General features: G+C 39.2%; 1 protein-coding gene across 1 annotated transcript in view; it reads right to left on the bottom strand.

Annotated features, from left to right (window-relative positions):
• Positions 1-97: 97 nt before the first annotated feature.
• The window catches only part of LOC127577998 (EF-hand calcium-binding domain-containing protein 4B-like), a 108,922-nt gene continuing 85,349 nt past the window's right edge, over positions 98-23,670 (bottom strand). The window contains exons 12-19 of the mRNA XM_052029705.1: positions 21,571-21,650; positions 17,346-17,610; positions 12,279-12,414; positions 11,173-11,254; positions 9,939-10,053; positions 8,290-8,397; positions 6,195-6,271; positions 98-4,597 (exon numbers count right to left, since the gene is read on the bottom strand). Coding sequence (XP_051885665.1) covers positions 4,510-4,597; positions 6,195-6,271; positions 8,290-8,397; positions 9,939-10,053; positions 11,173-11,254; positions 12,279-12,414; positions 17,346-17,610; positions 21,571-21,650 — 951 coding nt within the window. The 3' untranslated portion in view covers positions 98-4,509. The remainder of the gene's footprint in view (positions 4,598-6,194; positions 6,272-8,289; positions 8,398-9,938; positions 10,054-11,172; positions 11,255-12,278; positions 12,415-17,345; positions 17,611-21,570; positions 21,651-23,670) is intronic.

Raw genomic sequence — 23,670 nt, 5'->3', positions numbered from 1 at the left:
ACACAGAGGGAGGTCTGGATCATTTGTCACTGAGGCTGGAACAGGGGACTATAAAGTCAAGCTGCTTGGTGGCCTCCATGACTAATTACTCTGTAGAATAAAACAACATCCTTGTTGATGGACATGCAGACCTTCATTGGTAACAAAAGAATGTTTGTTTTATCACATTGGAATTAACAGATTTTTGCAGGGGCTGTAGTCTTCAGTGGAATCTGGATACTAAATATCAACAAGCTGTTCATATACAGCCAGGCTGTACATAATTGCTCATTCTATCATTACACTGTGAATTTTTCCTCGTGTCCAAATAGCAGTGTGCATTGTTCCTTGTGTCGTGATTACTGCAGGCAGAACAATTATAATTAATGGTTTTGATTAAAGAAAAGGAGAGAAACTGAAAAATAGTCCTCTAATAACTGGTAAAACAGTTGGAAATCTGTTTTTGAAATATTAAAGGGTGTTGGCCAGTAATAAAAGCAGGGGGGTCTGCTGATTAGTTATTTTCCTTGCTTAATATTTTTTTAACTATATCTGAGATTAAAAAGCAGAAATATCTTGGAAACTCTCAGCAGGTCAGGCAGCATCTGTAGAAAGCAAAACAGTTAACGTTTCTGGCTGCAGACCCGTCAATATTTTCAGTTTTTTTATTTCAGATTTCCAGCAACTGGGATGACTGTTTTCGCACACACAAATGCAACTCAGCTTGTATAAAAACTATGGGGTAGTTGTGGGGATGGGATATAGGAAGAAATGAATTACCAATGTACTGTGGACAAAAACAAAGAAAATTGTGACCAAAGTTTGTAAATGTAATTCTTTGATGAATTAATCTACATGGGGCAAGCTCCAAGGATTAAAATACCAGTTCTGAGACAATGTTTTAAGTAATACCTTTTATTACTTGGCTAATTTTTTAATAAAATTATTTTAACATGAACAAAGCCCTAGACAAACTGTACTAAAACAAACAAGAATCCATTGATGATATTTTTACTACTATCCCAATCTAACAAATACTGTTGCAAATAAAAGAACTTGTATTTATTTGGACCTTGATGCATCTGTACGAAGATTGCAAGAGCCAAACAAACAGCAAAGGAGATTAATGGAAAGTACCGTCAAATAATGTTATTATGAAAATCTGTTTTTGAAATATTAATTAAGGAAACTGTTGGCCAATAACTGCTTCATATTACGAAGAGATCTTACAGATATCGTGTCAGGTTCGTGGGTCTTACGAAGAGATCTTACAGATCTGCCACAACAGAATATTACTATTTACTTAATCTAGGCTGGCGAGGTGAAATTAAGTCCTCCAGTGTGGAAAGGTAGCTTAGCAGTGGGAGTTGGTAGCATTGTAGTCAAGTTTCTAGATTAGTTTCCAGACCTGGGCTGTTGATCCAGAGGTTCAAATTCATCATGGCAACTGGAGAATTTAAAATCAAGTTAATAAACTAAATTTAAAATTAAAGAACTAGTATTCAAAATATTGAAGCAATGCATTTTTGTGTAGAAAAAAACCCTTCTGGTTTATTAATGCCTTTAAGGGAAGTAAATCTTATCTGGTCCAGCCTACATAACTTCAAAAATCACCACTGTGACTGTTAAATACCTGAAATGTGCAGTTGTGGTTTGTTCTCACCTTTATTAGTGACATCCACATTAGGTGAAAGAATAAATTTAAAACAAAATCATTAACTTCTGACTCAGAAGCAAGGCTACTATTAATTGGCATTCTGAGACACAAGCAGTCCATTATACAATGAATTCAGTCTTTTTTAAAAAAAAATCTGGAAACTTAGTTCATTAGAAGTTACCATGAAGAGGTCAATAAAAGCCTTTCCAAGCCCTTAACTACATTCCTTATCTAACCTGATCTACATGCACCTTTAGTACCACAGCAACAATTTGATCCCAAAACCTGAAGTGCCCAAAAAGCCAATCAGTGATATTAAAAGGTAACTTTCAGCACATTATTGCAGCAGTTCAGATAAACATCCACCATCATTTCTAGAGCATCTAAAGAGCTGACAATTGTCAGCCCTGCCAATAATTTTTTTCTAATTTTATTTACAGTGTGGTAACAGGCCCTTCCGGCCCAAACTCCACACCATCCATTTTAAACCCAAATTAACTTACTCGTACGTCTTTTTTTTTTGCAATGTGGGAGGAAACCGGAGCGCCCGGAGGAAACCCACGCAGACACGGGAGAACGTACAAACTCCTTACAGACAGCGGCAGGAATCAAACCCCGATCACTGGCGCTGTAATAGCGTCGCGCTAACCGCTACGCTACCGTGCCGCCATGAATGAAAAGAAAAAGAATGGGACCATGCCCCAGCTAAAGTCAATAGCTTTGGCGCACCAGGAGAGAGTTGGAAGAAATATTTAATGTTTCACATCTCTTAGTCAGCCAGACAGATCACTTAAGTTCAATGAATGCATTATTGTGCAATTTTAATAGAAGCAGGAAAGAAAGTAAAAAAAGATGCAAAGCATTTTATGAAATTCTATCAAAACATAGACCTAAAATCATGAAACTATTGTTATCCAGATATCACAACCTATTTCAAACTTAAAATTTAAAATGAAAAGGCTTCCCTATAAAATATCCTAAGGTTCTTCCACATTACAGTTTTGTCTACACTAGCAACAGTCACTGCATCTGAAAGAAAAAAAAGTTGCAAATGTAACATGGTTTTGAGGGCTCCCCAGGATTGATAAGTTGCTTAATAAATGCAAGTTCTTTGTAAATGACAAGGATCATCACAAGTACGCTGACAGCGACAACCAACACATCTGAAATTGTACAAATGAATGTTTGTTCACCAAATATATGTTGGCAGAAATAAATACCTGAACAGATAGGAATGATGGCTCAATTTCTATTAAAACAAAAATCATTACGTGTCTAAGGGGAGGAAAATATTTTATACACAACTTCTGGACATCTACTCATTGACACACAAAAGATTAAAAATCAAAACACAGTGGATTGGGAAACTGAGGCAAGCAAAACAAAGCTTACATTTTAGAGTTAACTTCTGATGAAAGGTTCTCCTTAAACATGTAACATTAACACTTACAAAATGTTGCCTGATCTGCTTAATATTTCCAGCAAGTTCTGTTTGTGTTTAAGATTTCAAACATCCTGAGTATTTTGCTGTCTTACATAGCATTTTGTTTTTGTAGAGTTGCTGAATCAAAACCTGCTTGTACTTTTACTCTGGACATGTTAAAAAGTACTTAAATAAACCCAACCTATTAACATGAAGGTAGAGGAATTAGGCGTGGGCCTATAGCCTCCCAGCAAGTGGAAGATAATAGTCACAGAGTCATATTTGTACAGCACAGAAACAGATCCTTCTGCTCATCACGTCCACGCCAATCTTTTTGCTCACCTACACTGATCCCATTTGTCCGCATTAGGCCCATATCCTTCGATGCCTTATATGCATGGCTATCAATTGGTGCAGAATCCAGAAACAATACATATTATAAAATATTCAGTCTGCTTGTAACAAAATAGTTTCAAATAGTATCACTATTTTAATTTTGTTTGCTTTGAAATGCTATTAGTGAGATACCCTTGAGGAAAATTTTAAAAATCTTTCAAAAGAATAAACTGATTACTTTAGATGAACCAATTCCCTCTGAATCCTCCACCCATTTCATTTACCTTTGTAATTCTAAGTAATAATAAAGAATTTCCAGATAAAGTATAATATAAATCCAATTTCAAAGACATTTGAACAATGCCCTCATGTTGTGCGCAAGGTCTTGACCATTAAAGTTGGGTGGAACATATGACAGAATTTGATGTTAACCTTTTTATAAAAATACAGTTTTCTGGAGTCTCCAAGGTTTTAAGCAGAGTTCAATATAAACAAGTGATTTTGTAGAATTAATTTTGCACTTTGTTCACTTTATATGGATTTCATCTTTAAAAATTGTTCTGGAAATATACTTTCTACTTGACCAATGGAAAGAACTACATGAAGTACTCTGCATTGGATGCTTTATACAGAACCATCTTGATATCTTAAGAAGCCTGTAGACATATATTTGCGCAGCAAATTGATACTTCAGCAAACCTATCCATAGGATTGCTTGGCATCCTCATTTAGTGTGTACTTCAAAATTGCATCTGCTCTTCACAACAGAATGTGGCTCATTATAATGGGCAAGTGCTACATGAAATGTCAAGTACAAGAATAGGCAATGCATTTTGTTAATGCTGCCATAGCTTAGCAATACACACTTGCATTCATTCTAAAATTACAGTGCTTACATAAAACTCTATCAATTACCTATTGTTAGGGTTTACTCCATGATCTAGAAACTTATGAGACACTAGAAACAAAAACAAGAGTTAGAGAGAAAAGTGGTTCTAAAGGCAAATCTGGTAAAACATTGAGATCAAGTTCTTGTAGCTCAGAAATGTCTAATGAGACCATAAATACATTCAAGCATCTGATTTATCAGGCAGTGGTGCTTCTTTGTTCATTTTCATTTGCAGCAGCCTTTTTTCTTGTCACAGACATCATCTAAATGCAAGGCATCTTCTCTCTGTTTGTCTTCTTGTTCGCTTAATAATCTGCGAATAGATGTTTTAAAAGCAGTGTTTAATTAAAAATATTCAATTTCTTTTAATGAGTCCTCTGCCAGTACACCTTATTTTGATAGAACACATTTTCAGAAGACATGCTATCTGGTTGGTTAGTATTTAGAAAAAATGCCTTAAGCCTTTGCTGAACATGTTCCATTATTTCCAGATTATTTAAATAAGTTTAATGTATTGCATCTTGAATCACAATAGAATTATTTGCCTTTCAGTTTGAATTTTATTGTCCAGTATCACTGCAGTTTAGATCTAACTGTTCAACATCACTGCAATTTGAAATGCATGATCCAATACATTGGAGTCTAAAGCTCTCCAACTTGCCTAATTTAATATATTAAATATTTATGCCTTTTTGTCAAGCTTTGGTCTTTCGTCCTAATGTACCTTTTGGCCTGGTATAACATTTTTGGGTGATGATGCTCTTGTGAAGTGCCTTGGGTGTTTTGCTATCCTAACGGTGCCATATAAATGCAGGTTCTTTGAATTACAAAAGGACAAGTACTGCACGTACAAGTACATTTTTTTCTAACAAGCTCCCCATATCTAGCCATCCATTCCTTTAAAAAATGAAATCTGAACTTGGTGAATATATTATCAACTTCGTTAAATCAAATATTTTGGCTCTGCATGGAACTGAAGATAAACCAGGTAGTCTGGGCCACTGTTTGGAGGCTTACTCAGCAGAAAACATTCCCATCCTTAACACACCTTGTTAACAGCTTCAACAATTGGTTGGGTGGACTCTTTCTTCCCTATTCCTTATCCCAAGCTTAAGTAATTCTCCAGGAACCAAGATGATACAAGTTGCTTTTGCAGTTTCTACAGCATCATCAATCTGCTTGATATTTCTACCATTTTTTTGCGATACCTAAATCAAGTAAAACTTTCTTTCATTGTCACTGCATAATTATAGCTTCTAATGGCTTTATCACATATTGAATGTATACTTTAGAAAATTTAGTAAAATACCACAAGAATTTTACAGGATCCTGTAAAGCATCAAACAGTAATTTGACTCCCAATTGTCATATGCATATATGAAAATATTTAAATACTTATAAAAAGAGCTGGATGACTGAACTTCACTTTGTGTCACAACAAAATTATATGCTTCAGATGTCACCAAATGGTAATTTTTTTGCTCAATATTGATTATTTCAAAATGTCAGCCTTGACTGAGACACGGCACTCTCGCCTACAGACCAGAAGGTTAGCATTCAAGACTCACTCCAGAGAATCTAGGCTGATATTCAGGAGCACAGCATTGTCAGAGGTTTCATCTTTGGGAAGAGACGTTAAACATCAGCTACTGTATGTCTTCCCTCCAAGGAGCTTCGAATAATTGAACAGCAATCTTGATATTTGACATGTTGCACTAATATCTTAGGGCATGAAATGCTGGACATATCTGACATATTGCCCCAACATCTAGGGGACATGAAATGCTGAATAATCTTTATTCTTCCTTTCATTCCTTTACCAATGGCAAAGCTAATGAAAACACAGATTGCAGGTAGTTTTATTGCTTCAAGCAAACATATTTCAAATGTGGATATAAGCCACAATTTACCTTGCTACATGCATCAGTGGTTCCATTATATTGTATCCTGATCTGGCACTGCATTCATAGAAGACCGCGTTGTACTCCTAATATAAAAAAAATACAATTTCACTAATCTGTATTTTACAGGGATTGCATGTTTTGCAATTCAAACTTTAATCCCAGTTTAAATGAAGAGATGAAAATATCTTCATCGTGATGTGATAAATAGATTATTGAATTACCTGACCAAATTGGCCATCTCTGTGCTGGACTTCATAAACAAGTTGTGTGAAAGATTGGTAATCAGACTATGGGTGCTTCTAATGGATCGGTAAATTGCATTTATATTTTCAAGTCACCCAGGGACATGTTTTATATCTGATAATTTCTACAATGGCACATTAATATACAACATCAATTGACATTACATTTAAAAACGTTCAAAACTGTAAGAGGGGAAGATCCACATCCACTTGATCTAGATATCTAGGGTTGAGCAATAAATGGGACCTACATTACATGTTTCTAAAAATTATTTTTAAAAATACAGATAACATGGTTAGAACAAAATATATACGGATCTTGTAAAATTCAAATACAGGATCCCATAAAAAGACTAACAGCACTATTTACTGACTCTCTTCACAATCATCAGACTGTCTATAATCATCTGATGATGCTGCAATACATCCAAATGGACTACTGAACAACCAGTCATCCATTTGACTCAACGTGATGAGATAAGAACATGATACGTTGTCCTCCTTCACTCTCATAACTCAGTATCTTTGTCACATAAAACTTGTAGCACAGGTGCAGGTCATTTGACCGATCAGTCTGCACTCATTTTTATGTTCCACTCAAATCTCCTCCCAATCTATTTATTTGACTGAGGTCTACCTACATTAACTCATTTTCTCCCCCATGTACTTACCTACTTCCCATTTGGGTATCAATAGTATTTACCTCAACCACTAATGTGTGGTAGTGGGTTCCCCAATCTAACCACTGTCAGGTAAAGAACTTTCTCCTCACTTCCTAACTGGATATAGTACTGATGTTATTAGTTTCTGACTATTCTTAACATTTCAAAAAAATCACACAAGCAACAGTGTAGAGTGATTGAAATGGATATGACTGTCACATCCAGTTCATTCCCATTAACAGAGCCTTCCACATATTTGTATTTTATTTCCACCTGGGATTTCCATGCTCTGTGTCAAAGTCTGATTTTAGCCCAGTGGTGACATTGACAATCCTGGAGAAGGTTTAAGGAAGTTCATGCTGGTTGTCATTTTAGATCATATATAGTCAAACATTAGCAGTGTTTTTGAAATCCCTTAATGTGAATGATTCCCTGTCAATCAGAATACAAGCAGTCAATGAATGCCCCAGAACTATTTGATTAGTAGTTTAAAAATAGCAGTTACCACAAAACACTAAGAAAATTGCTCACAGGGTTTCCCATGATGTCAGTCTCCCCTTTACCTTAGATGACTTTCAATCAGGTGCCATCTAGAGGCATTCTGTGAAAGCATCAAACTAACTGAGCAACCAGACTGAAGATTCCTCACAGACAATAAATCGGGAAGTATAAAGTACTGATTGCAATCACTTTCTTTTTCCCGACAGAATATTAAATAGAGATTTGTGGTAAAAGCTGAAAACTAAGCTTGAAAAATATAAATAAATCTATTTTAAAAATCCACAGATATATTGAGAAGTTGTTTAGTTGTAATTACAACAGATTGTGCTGCTGAAAACCCATTCACATCTTAGTCATTGTTTTTAATTTTAAGCATGTTTTATACAAAAAAAAAGTTACAAGTTTGCATCAACTCAGAGATTTTGTGATGCTTGGATTTGTAAAAACTAACCCGGAATACTTGAGAGGAGCAGAGTATTACTGACAGCAGCTTTTTATTTCCATGTGTCAGAAATTGGTTTCTGTTTTATGCATTAACAAGGGTGAACGCTGGCATTCTCGGCATTACAACTGCAAATTCAGCTACCATTCTTGGCACAAGTCTTTGCAAATTGCTGCAGTACATCTTTTTATTACCCCATAAATCAAAAGCAAAATATATAGTCAAAATATAGTCACGGACTTAAAATCACTTACCTTTGCTAGTCGTTCACTTTCTGCTTTTGACACCCGTTGTGTTTCAGAGTTCAGAACATCAATTTTGTTGCCAAGTAGACAAATAACTGCCCTTTCATCAATTCCTTCCTGTTTTATCAGAATAGTAATATGCTTTATTTTACAAGGAAGTAAAATAATGTGACATTTTTCATTTCCACTTCTCAAACCTAGATTTAAGATCAATTGAATATGGAATATGAGAAAAGATGGACTTTCAACCACAGTAGCTGTGTTAGTCATTGCTTCGTGGTACCACAATACAAAGTTTCTTTCCTGGCCAATGGGACTTGGGCTTCTGTTTCAAAATTTTCCACATATTAATCTTTGGGAGACATCATCTAATTGTGAGGTGGTGATGAAAAGAAAAAAAATATACAAATAAGCATTATTTGATGTTCTATTTATTTCAAGTTATTTCCTCCAAACATCATTGTCCTTTCAACTCTAAGGTCAAGTTTTAATGTGTTATAACCTAACTGAGGTTAGTCAATTTGTTTCGTTAGTCGATCCTCAATAAACCTGCAGCATAACTGCTGATATGGTTCACTAATCCTTTTTAACAAAGAGTCTCGACCATCCTTACCCTGTCTGGCAGTTTGACTCTGGACCAAGACTATTATGGGTGAATCATAGCTGCCCACTGAAAGATTAAACAGACCAAAACTCTCTTCTCCACAAAAATTTGACTGAAGTGTGATCTGATATCTTCAAGATAATGAGAGATTTGATGGGTAAATGTGGAGAAGTTGTTTCCATTTGTTGGCAAGACCAAAGTAAGAGGTCATAAACATAAGACAGTTACTAATAAACTAAATAGGGAATTCTGGAGAAACAAGAGAGAAGCGAGAACATGGAACTTGCTTTCAAAGGGAGTAGTTGAGTCGAATAGAATCAAATGTATACTTCATACGTTCATATAATGGCCTCATCTATGCCTTAGCCTAAAGCCTCCACCAATATTGAAACATCCCTCTGGTTCAGGATTGGAACTGTGCCTTCTGCCTGGAGGCTCCACTTCCTGGAATTTCTTCCCAGGAATCCTTTTCATCTGACTGTCCTTCTCAAAACTCTCTAAAACCTGCCTCTGTCAAGTTTTTGCCCCATTCGCCCTCCCTCCCCATCCCCCCTTGAATTTTGGCCTCCTTTGGCTCAATAGCTATGTTTCTAAGTTCACCTCTGTTAAGTAGCTTGGCACATTTCCTGTACAAGTGATGAGAATAACGCTGCTCATGGCAGTAGTAGTTCAGAGTCTCTGCCTTCGGTGATCCAAAACCAGTTACATGGTGACAGATCACAATTCCTAGCTATATTGAGTGTCAGGTTGCCTCTACTCTGAATCAGCCCGTGACCAAGACAACCTTGATTCAAAACTCACCCAGTGGAGAATCACAAGCATAATCCCATCTATAACAGTACACCAAAAATAGGCTACATTAGATAATCTGCAGGCCCAAATATAGTTCCTCCACCAAGGGATGATAAATGCTAGCATTCTTCCCACAGCTGCTCAGTTACCAAAAACAATTGATGGTAAAACATTACCAGTCATCAAAATCTCAAGAGCAATATCTGGATATATTTGGCTTGTGATGGAAACTATTTTCTTGGCACCCTCGACAACCTCCTACCTGGACACTGGCCATCCAGTTCCTGACGGCTGTGAAGGAGACCTCAGACGTAACGTCGTACATCACCAGCACACCATCTGCTTTGCGGAAATACTGCTTGGATATGCTACGAAACCTTTAAAAAAGTACAACAGTGGGGCAATCGAGTAAGAATTACCCTCACAGTTCGCTACATCAAAAAATACAATCAGGTGTGTGCTTTCCTCGTCAGCACGGTAAGTTTCTTACTAACTAATTCCAGATAGTTCTGTCGAGAGCACCACAATTGGTAAGGAATCTCCAGAATTATGGCCCGATCATTCGAAGTATTTAAGGTGTAGACAGGTAAATATTTGAAAGGTCAAGGAATTGAGGGTTATGTGGGACTGGCACAGATGAGGCCGACTTAAGGATAACTTTGGGCTGTCCCCTTTCCCTTTCAATAGAATTTGTCTCCTGCAACTCCCAACATAGGTATAACTTTTATTTTTAAAAAAATCAGTCACGTTTAATCCTAGTGCTGTTTGTGATGAAATATTGGTATCAGTATTGGTTTATTATTGTCACTTGTACCGAGGTATAGTGAGAAACTTGTCTTGCATACCTATCGTACAGGTCAATTCATTACACAGTGCAGTTACATTGAGTTAGTACAGAGTGCATTGAGGTAGTACAGGTAAAAACAATAAAAGTACAGAGTAAAAAGTGTCACAGCTACAGAGGAAGTGCAGTGCAATAAGGTACAAAGTCACAACATGGTAGATCGTGAGGTCATAGTCCATCTCATCATATAGGGGAACCGTTCAATAGTCTTATCACTGTGGGGTAGAAGCCGTCCTTAAACCTGGTGGTATGTGCCCTTAGGCTCCTGTATCTTCTACCTGATAGAAGAGGAGAGAAGAGAGAATGACCCAGGTGGGTGGGGTCTTTGATTATGCTGGCTGCTTCGCTAAGGCAGCGAGAGGTAAAGACAGATTCCAAGGAGGGGAGGCTGGTTTCCGTGACGCACTGGGCTGTGTCCACAACTCTCTGCAGTTTTTCGCAGTCCTGGGCAGAGCAGTTACCATACCAAGCCGTGATGCATCCAGATAGGATGCTTTCTATGGTGCATTGATAAAAGTTGGTGAGTGTCAAAGGGGACATATCGAATTTCCTTAGCCTCCTGAGGAAGTAGAGGCACTGGTGAGCTTTCTTGGGGGAATATTTTTCCTAAACAATGAAATGATGGGTGGGGGGTAGGTGTGTAGGCACTTACCTTTCTTGGCCTGCAGTGTCCCACAGCTGGAGCGCCACTCGTGTATTGTCCACAACCAAACTCTTCACTTGGAAATCAATGCCTAGTGTGAGAGAGGAAAGAAATTGAAAATAGCACAGAAGCACCAGTTTCTAACCCATTAATTTTTTATTTCAGCTTTCCAGCATCTACAGTATTTCACTTGTGGGCCATTTAGTCAATGTGGTCTTTCTCCATCTTCTCTCTGTATTAAATTTTATCAGCCAGATTCTTTAGGGATATCAATAGACAATAATGTAATTTACACTACTGCACAGAGTTTTATTTCACAAGAGAAAACCTGCCCACCTCTCAACCAGGTGGAGATGCGAGTGTTAATGTTAGGCTAAGATCACTTCCGGTGATTCCAATGTCTTAAGCTGTACAACTTGTTGATCGAGTTTTATGGCATTCAATAAATAGGCACCCACAGTTGGTTTTCCTGGACTTTACATACATCTACTCTTGAGGGGATTCATGGTCACAAAGTGACCTCATTACATTAAAGTGATTATAAGTTGGCTGGACTTGCTGGCTTCCTGCTGAATCCCAGGAATAACAGCACATTCAGAAAGAACTGTCAAAAGGCATGGCGTAGGGTTCCCAGCTACACATTCCAGGAAATATATCACATGACTTCCTACCTTCAACCAACCCACCTCCACATCTCTACCATTGGTTGTCCAACGTGCCTATATTCCTGGAATACCACCTTCACACAGCAATTAAATAATTCCTAAATGTCAAACGACCTTGGCACATGTTCAATATTTTTATAACTGGTAAACAAGAGAATTCAAAGAATTTTTGTTTTAATGTCCCCTGTGATTTTCTCCCAAGTTGCTCTCAGCAATGCTCTGGCAATTGGTCACTAATTCCTGGTGATTGCACAGCAATATAAAGGTGAATACAATAGGAATGATGAGAACGTGAGGCCAGTCAGTCAGAAAGGCAGAATCCAGTTTGCTACAGGTCCAACTATACATGTCCACATGTAAACTTGCAAAGAAATTCAGCTCGTTTTATCATGTACAAGGAGGAGAAGAGGTATTTTATTATTAAAGTGCAATACAAAGTTTCATATTTACCAATAGTGGCATTAGTTTCGGTGAGAAATCTGTCATAGCAGAATCGATGAATAAACGAGCTTTTCCCAACACCAGAATTCCCAATAAATACCACTTTAAACATTCTATCAGGGGAAGAGCTCGCTGGCTCAGACTCCTAGATAAAAAGGATGAAAGAAGAATCAGTTTACCTCCTTCCTAGACCAATGAGAATCATTCCCAGGTGTTCTGCACTTCTTCAACGGACCCATATTTCTAAGTTTCACTGTTTTGGTTAGCATTGCAATATTTATGATTGAAGTCCGTTTTAGAATGAAGTGCCATACTTGTCCAACATGGTGTGATTTTGGTGAGTAAGAGTGCCATAATTTACACCAACTGATTGTGAAGGAAATACATTTTGAGTCTTCCATTAAGCAAAAGCATGACACAATCAAATATATCAAAATACTTTGTTAAAGTCATTATTGCAGTGCAATTGTTCTGAATAGTGTCAATAGAAATCTAACTAATATTGCAACATATCCACATAAAATAGATCCTATTTTATGACAAATTAATACACTGGTGTGAAACTTTCCAACTCAGAAATGGCCAAATTCCTATAGAGTTAATTTTTTTTTATATGGGAAGGAAATCAGAAATCGAATATCCAATAACCCAAGCAACAAAAGGCAATTGCTAAGCTACATAAAAAAGCTTGGATTTCCCAAGCAGCAATGAACCATTGCATTTGCCCCAGAATATGTAATAGGTTTCTGCACAGGAAGTTCTGGTCAGGCAACCATCGACAAAGCTACAAGGTATCTGGGATGCACTAACAAAGGAACGATGCTGTGGATGTTATCAGCCAATCAGAAGTCTCACTGAGCAGCACAGAGCCTGAACTAGGAAGTAGCAACTAGAACACCTAACACGTCAAATTAGGTACAGAAAGTGAGAGAGGACAAGATTATGATTAGCTGACAGCACATATAAAATAGGCAGAAAGGAGAAAGTAAAATTGATTCTTCTTTTAATCTCCAAAATTAATTAAACTTTACATTTGATAAAGTTAATTTTCTGTGCTTGAGAGATTGTTTAGTTGTAATTAAAGAACATTACATCATTAGAGTACTCGCATGTGAAGAGAAAAGCCCTACGTTTTCCTGACGACCTTAGTGTGCATAGAATTAGGTGAAGACAGTAGTATATTGTAATGGCCAATATCTTGACCGGATGATGTTAGTGCACACCAACTTGGATAGAAAACACAAGGATGGTTAATTCCACCATTTTGGAGCTGGAATCAGATACGACGTTTTGCTGCACACAGTTCTCTGTCACATTCCACACTGGAGAGAAGTGTCGAGATGAGGTGGAACAAAAGGAGAACAGGGAGGAGTGGAAGAGAAGAATGGAGAGAAATGAAGGTGTGAGCTTGGAGGAGTGAGGCGCAGAAAGGAGAGAGAAGAGTGGAGAATAACGATAAATGGAGAGACGTGGAGTGAGGTGAAATGCAAGGAAATTAATAGAGGAAGGAGGAATGGAGAGAAGGAGAGATGAGTCGAGAGTCGATTACAGAGGAAGGGAGATGACATTAAATAAATAGGGGTGAGAAATTAGATGGAGGAAGGCATAGAGATGAAGGGAGAAGGATGGAAAGGAACGGCAGCATGGAATGGAGTTGACTAGGGACAAGAGGGCCATTGATATCATTTGTTTGTTTATACACAGAAAACGGAATTATGGGCTTTACTGTGTGTCCCACATTTCCTTGAGTTGTCACCGCCGTCCCTGAGGGTACACTCACACTGGTGTTCAAGCACAAAAATATCAGCAAGGATAGACCACTGAGCAAGGTTTTGACCCAGTGATGAAGGAACGGCAATGCGTGATGAATGACTGGAGGAGGAACTGAGCAGTGCTCTTCTGATCCTCTGATCTTCTTGTCCTTTTGTGTGACAATAGACACAGGCTTCAGGAACGCCTTCACAATGCTGCAATTTGCTGCAGGGCATTTTGTAATTGGTACACAATGCAGCTGGCAACAGGACCGAATGTTTGCATGTTCAATGGGGTGCCAGTAAAATGGACAGTTTTCACCTGGAGTGCTGTAGCTACAGTCATGCAGGCAAATAAAAAAGAGCATTCCATCACGTTCTTGATGTGTTTTTGAAGTGATGGTAAGTCAGAAGATGAGTCAACCATTCTCTGACCTGCTCTGATAAACATTGTATTTACGTTGCTGGTCCACTTAAATTTCTGGCCAATGACAATTCCAAAAATGTAACTGGAAGTGTCGACGATGGCAAGGTTATTGAAGGAGAGATGGTTAGACAAACCACTGTGAAGAATGAAGTTGCTTGGTACATGTGACACAAAGATTACCTGCCACTTACTGACCCACTGCTGAATGTACTCCAGCTGCTGCACGTGAGCACAGACTGTTTCATTATCGGAAATATTACGAATGGAAATGAACGTTGTGCATTCAGCACAGAACATTCCCACTTTGAAGGCACGGCCGTTGAAGCAATGCCTTGGTGAACCCCTGAGCTAATGTCCTTGGGCTGAGAGGATTGACCTCCAACAACCATCTTCTACTGTGCCGGGTATAACTCCAAAAAGTGGTGAAATCTCTTCTTCCAATCCGCCTGCTCCAAACACAATTGATTAGTTTTGCCTGTTGATGCCACCAATAGTATCTTAATGCCAAAGACGTTTCCAGTCATCTTACGTCTGGGATTATTTTGTCAATAATTGAACTAATACTTTAAAAAGTTCTGGAGACAACCTGGTTCTGGTGAAACCTAGCCTTTCGGAGGTCAGCTTTTCTGTAGTAAGTGACACTTGATAGCACCGTCAATGATAACCTTCCATCACCTTGCTGATAAACGAGAGCATAATGAAGTAGTAGTACTTGGCCAGCTTAGAGTTATCCTGCGTTTTGTAAACAGAACATGCCTGGATAATATCCCACTTTATCGGTTGGATGGCAATAAGTTGCATTGGAACTACTTGTCTTGAGAAACACAGATAACTCTGCACAGCAGGCTTTAACATTACAGCTGGAAAGTTGTTGGTGCCTGTGTCTCTATCTGTATCCAGCTTGGTCAACCGCTTCTTCAGATAAATTAGTTGAAAGCTATTATCTATGGTCGGCACCACAGGAGGAAGCTGAACTCAAACATTCACCTGGCACTTTAGTCTGTGATGAAGAGAGAGGAGAGACAAGAGAATGAAGCAACAGGAATTGAGAGGACATTCATGGAGAGGCCAGGTGAGGGTTAGCCCTGAAATGAGGTGTGGAGATACATGGAGAGGCCAGGTGTGGACATGAATGAAGAGGGACAGCCAAAGCCCAGCCAAAAGTTAATTCACAATCTGATCATTAATGGAAGCTCATGCAAAAAAAACACTGGAAGAAATCAATTTTTTGTTTACAAAGGTATTATTTGCTAAAGACGTGAATTATTCTCAACAAAGGAAAATAGAAAAAAATAAACCTAGATCATACTTTATTATGTTTATTGAATCTAAACACTACATATCAAATAGTCAGGGAATTACATGGTAACATTAGATGTACAACATTACATTTTCCAAGAGCCAGCATGGTACAGGACATGCATGAGAGAACTTCCAAGGCAAGTATCCATTGCTTGATAACACACAAAAATTTAAGATTTTTATATGTACTGTTTATTGCAGAATCATGAAGTTCAGGTAATCTGATTTACATCAGTATTAACTAAACAATATACAACACCATAAACTTACCTGACCATAAATACAATCTGAGGAATCAAATGCTCCTTAATCATACTGAATTAGCCTTTCCCTTCTCTCAACAGGAGGCTTCTGACTTCATTCTGTGGACTTGGTTGCAGGGGAAACCAGGTGACATAAAACTTGGAAGGACAGTCAACATTGAGGAGGATAATGATTGAGTGCAGGAGCTTAGACAGACTGGTGGAATGGGCAGACATGTAGCTGATGAAATTTAATACAGGGAAGTGCAAGGTGATACATTTTGGCAGAAGAATAAGGAAAGGTAATATAATATAATAGGTGCAATCTGAAGGGAATTCAAGAACAAAGGGATCTGGATGCACAGGTGCAAAATCTTTGAAGGTGGCAGATAATGAGAAAAAGTGATTAAAACAACATTCAGGATCTTGGGATTTATAGGGGGATAAACAAGGAGGTTATGTTGAACCTCTGTAAGATGCTGGTTCAAATGCAACCAGGGATTTGCATCCAATTGGGCAGCACAGTGGCAAGTAAAGCTGCTACCTTGTAGCTCCAGCGACACGGGTTCAACCCTGACCTCTGGCACTGCCTGTGTGGTGTTGGCACATTCTCCCTGTGGCTACATGGGTGCTCCATTTTCCTCTCACATCCCAAAGGTGTGCAGGTTTATAGGTTAATTGGCCACTACAAATCTGTCCCATGGTGTAGGTGGGTGGTAGAATTATTGGGTTTGTAGGGAGAATAGATTTCAGGAAATGGGATTGCTCTGTGAGCTACCATAGACTGAATGGGCTGAATGGCCTCTTTCTATGTGGTGAGGAAATATGGAAATTCTGGTCGTAGTACAATGATCCTGCTGATGAGAGGTTTTAGTTATGACATAGACTGAAAGAAGCCAAGCTGTTCCCTTTAGAGTAGGGAAGGTTCAGAAGTGATTTAATAGAGATGATCAAAACAATGAAGAGCCTGGACAAATGAATAAAGAGAAATTGTGCAAGACTTGACAGTGAGAGAATGAATGATTGGCTAAAGAATAAGGGAAACACTTTCACATGGTTAGTCATCATTATTGGGAATTCACTGTCTAATTGGGTGAAGCAGCTTAAATCATCACTTTCAGAAGAGAGTTGGATAGACACTTGAGGGGTGTGGAAGGAGCTGAAAAGTGGAATGACCGAATAAATCTAGCGGGGGGCTAGCAGGACATAATGGACCAAATTCCCTTTTGCGTACTAAAATGATTCTACGATGAAGCAGGAGCTCAGACAGGGACAACTATCATCTCAAGGATCCCACGATCAATAAACTTCAGGAAGAGTGATCAAGCTGTAAAGTAGGGCTGGTCATACTCACCAATGTTTCAGTGCCAATCGGCTGGCCTCGGGGTGAAAGTGGAGCTTCATCTTCCTCTCCCGAGGTCTGTACAGGTAGTCCAGCTACCTCACAGCCTGCAGCCTCATCTGGCAGCCTTTCGTCCTCTGTTGATGTCGGACTGCACAGCCCTTCATCACCAGCCTCTCTTGCACCCATCCCATCTGATACATATTTACAGTTCTTCTTGCTGGGCTCTGAGGTCACTTCTGCGGTGACGAGAGATAGATCTGCAGTGACAAGCTGCCTGCGCAAAAATCCATTTGTCACAGATACAAAAACGAATACAGAAAAATCAAAACCAACCAATGATAATTCTGAGTATCAGCTTCATCGAAAGTCATTCCACGCAAGTCAACCAGTGCACAAAAAGAGATAAGTTTAACCTAATTTACTTGCCAGAAAATCTAATATCGTCATTCCCTAAATTAAATGAAGGCCAAAATCAGGCTGGGTGTTAAACTAGTATCACATTCAATCCTATTAGGTTCCCAATGGGTGAACCAGGTTAAAATTGCCCCATAACTGAACATCTCTTTGCTGATTTCAAATCATTTCATTTCTGTTTTTACAAACAATATACCCACATTAAGGATGTTCAGACTATGATACTTTTAACAAAGCTAATGGAAAACTGAAGGGGAAGGGCATGTACGCTCAAACCTTAATTAAAGCAACACTAATGGGGTTCTGGGAAATACAATCAATCTGACAAAGATCTTTGATCTGAAACATTAATTCTGTTTCTCTCTCCAAGTTGAAGCCTGACCTGCTGAGCGTTTCCAGCATTTTCTGCCTTTGTTTCAGATTTCCAACACCTGAAGTTTGTTTGATTTTCAATTACTCAATCAAACACAATTCAGTATTGCATTTATCTTTAAAGGAATTTCATGGTGTGGTCTAAAATTATCTCCGGATTCCCAGTATATATTCCCCTGAAATTATTTTTTGATATATTAGCTAAGAGGAGGTCCTGTTTATTTTAAACAGGACATGATGCTTCCCACTCAAACAGCAAAGAACAACATTTCAGAGCCAGAGCCAACGAGCATTTGTTAAAATTGAGATTTTTATATCAATTCCAATAGGTTAAAAAAAAATCACAGATCTTGGAATCCTGAATATAGTTCCCGGCCTACCTATTGTTGTGGGTGATATTCAACCCTTTCAGAAATTAAATTATTTTACATTTGGACAGGGGATTGATCTTGCAAAATTTGACCTCAACTGATTATCCACAATAGGTGTAGAGTAGTTTAGAAATACATAGTTAATGTAGGATCAGTGGGAGGTTACAGGCTCAATGGGCCGAAGGGTCACTTTCTATGCAGCACCTCTCTATGACTCTGTATCCCAAAAAATGGATGGGTTTCCTCACTCTAGGTTTATGTGCACAGTTTGATGGATATGATCAGAAAAGGGGCAATAGCATTGCCCCAAACATCTCATTACTGGGAGGTACAAGTGGCCAGCACTGCATTGGCTTATGGTTGGTAGGGTTATGTGCAGATGTTATAGATGTACCAAGTGATGCATTTAATTCTTAGCAATATGAGGAACAAGGAAGCCTGTTAGTCCTCTGTTGCTGCAGTGATAAGAAATTCAAATAACTTTGAAGGCTGACTGCAACTTTATTCCAGTTTCAGCTGGATGCCCGGGGGGCACTGTTACCACCAAGGGTGGAAGCTCATATTGAGTCAGGAGCATGTGAAACCTGTCCTACTGGAGATGCAGCTGGATTATTATAAAGCAAGATGTGATACACTACATCCAAAACTGGAATGACAACTTTTAACCTTAACTACAAGGCATTCATTTGAGACTTAGTTAATCAACATACAATATCCTGTTCTGGAACAAGTGCACTGATGTTTCCTGTACTGAGCCTCCCAAAACAAAGCTTGATGGCTCTTTTTAATTGGTATTATCAGCAGAGATCTTATAGGGTCCAGAGTCTGAGGTGGAGAGGGGAGTTTTCAAGCGTGGTAAGATGACAACAAAGACCAAACTCCAGTCAGCATCAGCCAGATTTGGATTATGGCGCAAGTTCATACAGGTGCTGTTTTAACTACAAATGAAGTTTTTTCTCACCCCACGATCTTGACTGAGGTGTCAATGGCAAGGAAATGGTCAGCATCAATTCTTAACCTTCATGAAGTTGGTTGATTTCAAATGATGAGCACAATTACTATAATTATGGCCTCAGTGGATGGTGCCAATGTAAGGAAGAGAGGGAGATCAAGTACATAACTGCTACTGAGCGCAATCCATGTGTGCACATCCAGGCATCACATTTTGTCATATTACCACATTCAGCCAATTCAGTGGGTCTAACTTAGTACAAACCACCTCATCCATCGTTTTAAGAATCTACTGGTAAGGGAACTATTAGGTGTCGTCTGAAATTGGAAAGAGATGGTGATAGAACATCCATTCCATAACAGTTGGAGGGGAGGGTAAAGAGAGCTTTGATTCAGCTTAAGAAATCTGAAGTGCGATATCTAACAGTTGTTCACACAGTACGGTGAACAAAAAAAGCCCAGATGAGAATCTTGTCGTTCACAAGGGTTTTAATCAAACTCAAATGACAAAGTCAGAGACCATCAGATCTGTTCTGACAAAAAGTCTGGTCAACATTACAGTGCTCCTGCAAAAGCACACAAGGAGGTTAAACTCAGAAATAGTGACTGCCCTGCAATGGTCAGGCTGCAGACAGAGTTTCATACTGGAGAATAGGATTCCATCTTGGATCCTAAAGTCTCCATGAAGCACTTTTAAGTCAGGTACATAAGGAGTGGGCCACAGAGCTCCTGTAGCCTAGAATCAACCTTATTTCTGACTGTACAAGAGCAAGTACCAACCATCCTTAATTCTGCTTAGAGCCCAACTGCCAATTTAATGTAGTGTTTTTGATGATTTCAATAAGCCTATGCTAATGAACTAAAAGTAATTCCCATCTAAATTTCACTTTGGGCCCCTAGGTATGGAAACCTGAAGAAACACTAATGCTACCTGATTTGATCTCGGTTCAGAACAATACATCCAAGGTAACGTATGAATTGTAACAGCCATTCTCAAGTCTAGTACTGAATCCTGACAAGGAGTTTCACCTGCAAATATAACTAACCTTTTACTTATCCTACTGTATCTTACTTTCCAAGATATTCAGCCCTTTTCCAAAGGATAGAATAACTGAGTACCTGAGCAAAAAATGAAGTTTACCAGAGAGACTTGGCATAACTTTGTGCAAGACAAATTACGCCTGATTAATCTAGTTGAATTTTGAGACTGTTACTGATGAGGTTGTCCAAATATTTTATCTGATGGGGGAAATCAAGAAAGATGGATAGGGTCTTAAAATTAACATTAGGCAATTTAATGTTGAAACAATGATACACATTCTCCCCTCTTCCCCCGCTCTCCCTTCCCAAAAGATAGTGATATCTTCTCCCATAAAAAGGCTGTGATGGTTGTACAATTGGACCTTTCAAAACAGGGAGTTTTAAGGAAGAATATCAAGGGATATAGAGCCAAGGTTGGTATACACTGGCTATGATTTAACTGAATGATCTTACAGGCTCAAAGGGCTAAATGGTTTTCCTCTGCTCCCATGTCTCTACACTAGTGCACATTGGTATTCTTAATAACTCATGAGGAGAAAGTTACACTCACATCGTCTTCCCATCACATTTCTTCAGAAGGTGCACAATCTGAAGAATTTCTTGTAGTGCTGTGTCATTTCTGAATCCACTGTCAAGCTTATACCAAGATCTAGCCTCAAGGAAGCACCCAGGAGCAAAGCGAGGTCACAGTCTTGGAATTCCTTCCCTTTGCATTTCTACTCAACAACAGTGCTGTTTTGGAGCTTGCTGTCTGGGTTCACATTCATTGTGAATCTACGTCTACACATCCCCAGAGGCAGCATACTGGAGACGCCCTGTGGTGGTGTAGTGGCTAATATTAGAGAGAACAAATTTCCTCTCCTGTAAAGTGTGGAATGTACCTGTGAAGCATTTTACAATTTCCACACCTTGAATGGGAAGCCTTGAAGCAGCAGCAAACCTCCACAAAGAAATGATCATGGCATGGTTAATTATACAAATATCTCACTCAGTACCACGGATAAATGAACAGCAACGTTTCTGCATTAAACAGGAGATCTCACAATACATTGCATGCACTTAAATTGCAGTGGCACGTGTCTAACCGTTTGACTGGTTTATCTTCCACCAGGTAATTCCCTATCACTGAACCTCTCTTCAACAGAGGCTTTTTTCTGGGGGAACTCTGAAAATCAAAATGGTCAGAACAGTTAATTCATTTGAACCTGCGAAGGAGGGATAACATTAAACATTCTCAATAGTCAACAATACATTTACAAAACAAAGCATTCTGACAGTCTCAATAACCCAATTTTTTTCCTCTGTGAAAGCTTCAATTACTTTACACTCATTTTATATAGCTCATTGTAAGAAAGTGCTTTGGCCTGTAGGTAATGTTGTATCATTTAAAAAGGATCCCGTCAACCTGCCCGGTAATGTGGCAAAATAATTCCAGTTTAAAAACTGTTCATCATGTTGCAGAAATGACATGTGGTTGCTTGTTATTAGTGAGGCTGGGCTGCTCTTCAAACAACGGCAGGAGCACAGAAGAGAAAGCTCCCTCAGCTTGCTGGTGTATGTGGCAGCCATTCATTCTTCAATCACACAATTGATGGGCACATTGCAAAGGACAATTTTTTTTTTACTTAGTCTGTGTGCCGCAACATGGGAAGGCACTGCATTTTTGCCGAGATGATGAAGACCTCAAATCAGAATTTGCCAGGACGAAGCTGAGGAATGGGAAGAGTAAATATTAATAAAAATGGTTTGCATTGCGTACCGAGATTAATTTTGCCTTTACCGTAGTTCACAGATAATAGTGGAACATTGCATAAAACCAACCCACACCTTGAGATCTGCCTGCCACTGAAAGACAACGAGAGAGACTGCTGCTGGACTTGAGAGTGTCATAGTGACCAGACCCTATGAAGGTTCACGACCAAGTCAGAACAAGGGGATTTTCACCGCAGATTAAAATGGCCATTTTATTGAAAGGGTTTGTTTAGATTGATTTGTGCAATACTAGGTAAGCAAACCCGGGCTATTTGGGTAAATAATTACTTTGAAAAATGCCAAATTTTTTTCCTAAAATATTACTTTGAATGAGGTTCACCAAATGACGAAATAGGTCTACAGCAGATGCCATCTCCCTGGCCCTACACTCAGCTCTGGAGCAACTGGACAGTAGAGACACCTGCGTTAGACTATTGTCTATTGACTACAGCTCTGCCTTCAATATAATAATCCCAAGCAAGCTTGTCACCAGACTCCGAGACCTAGGACTCAACACCTCCCTCTGTAACTGGATCCTTGACTTTCTAACAAACAGACCGCAATCAGTGAGGATAGGCAGCAATACCTCTGGCACAGTTATTCTCAACACTGGTGCCCCACAAGGCTGCGTCCTCAGCCCTCTACTCTACTCCCTATACACGCAGGACTGTGTGGCCAGATTCTGCTCTAACTCCATCTACAAACTTGCAGATGATACCACCATTGTAGGCCATATCTCAAACAGTGATGAGTCAGAGTACAGAAGGGAGATAGAGAGCTTAGTGGAATGGTGTCATGACAACAATCTTTCCCTCAATGTCAACAAAACAAAAGAGCTGGTCATTGACTTCAGGAAAGGGGGCAGTGTACATGTACCTGTCTACATCAATGGTGCTGAGGTAGAGAGGGTTGAGAGCTTCAAGTTCCTAGGAGTGAACATCACCAACAGCCCGTTCTGGTCAAATCACGTAGATGCCACAGCCAAGAAAGCTCACCAGCGCCTCTATTTCCTCAGGAGGCTAAAGAAATTTGGTTTGTCCCCTTTGACACTCACCAACTTTTACCGATAAGAAAGCATCCTATCTGGATCTATCACAGCTTGGTACGGCAACTGCTCTGCCCAGGACTGCAAGAAACTGCAGAGAGTTGTGGACACAGCCCAGCACATCACAGACACCAGCCTCCCCTCCTTGGACTCTGTCTTTACCTCTCATTGTCTTGGTGAAGCAGCCAACATAATCAAAGACCCCTCCCACATGGGACATTCTTTCTTCTCTACCCTTCCATCGGGTAGAAGGTACAGGAGCCTGAGGGCACGTACCACCAGACTTAAGGACAGCTTCTACCCCATAGCGATAAGACCATTGAACGGTTCCCTTATACAATGAGATGGACTATGGCCTCACGATCTACCTTATCGTGACCTTGCACCT

This window comes from Pristis pectinata, chromosome 14 (assembly GCF_009764475.1).
Source record: "Pristis pectinata isolate sPriPec2 chromosome 14, sPriPec2.1.pri, whole genome shotgun sequence".
NCBI lineage: Eukaryota > Metazoa > Chordata > Chondrichthyes > Rhinopristiformes > Pristidae > Pristis > Pristis pectinata.
This window is presented reverse-complemented; position numbering and strand designations above follow the sequence as displayed.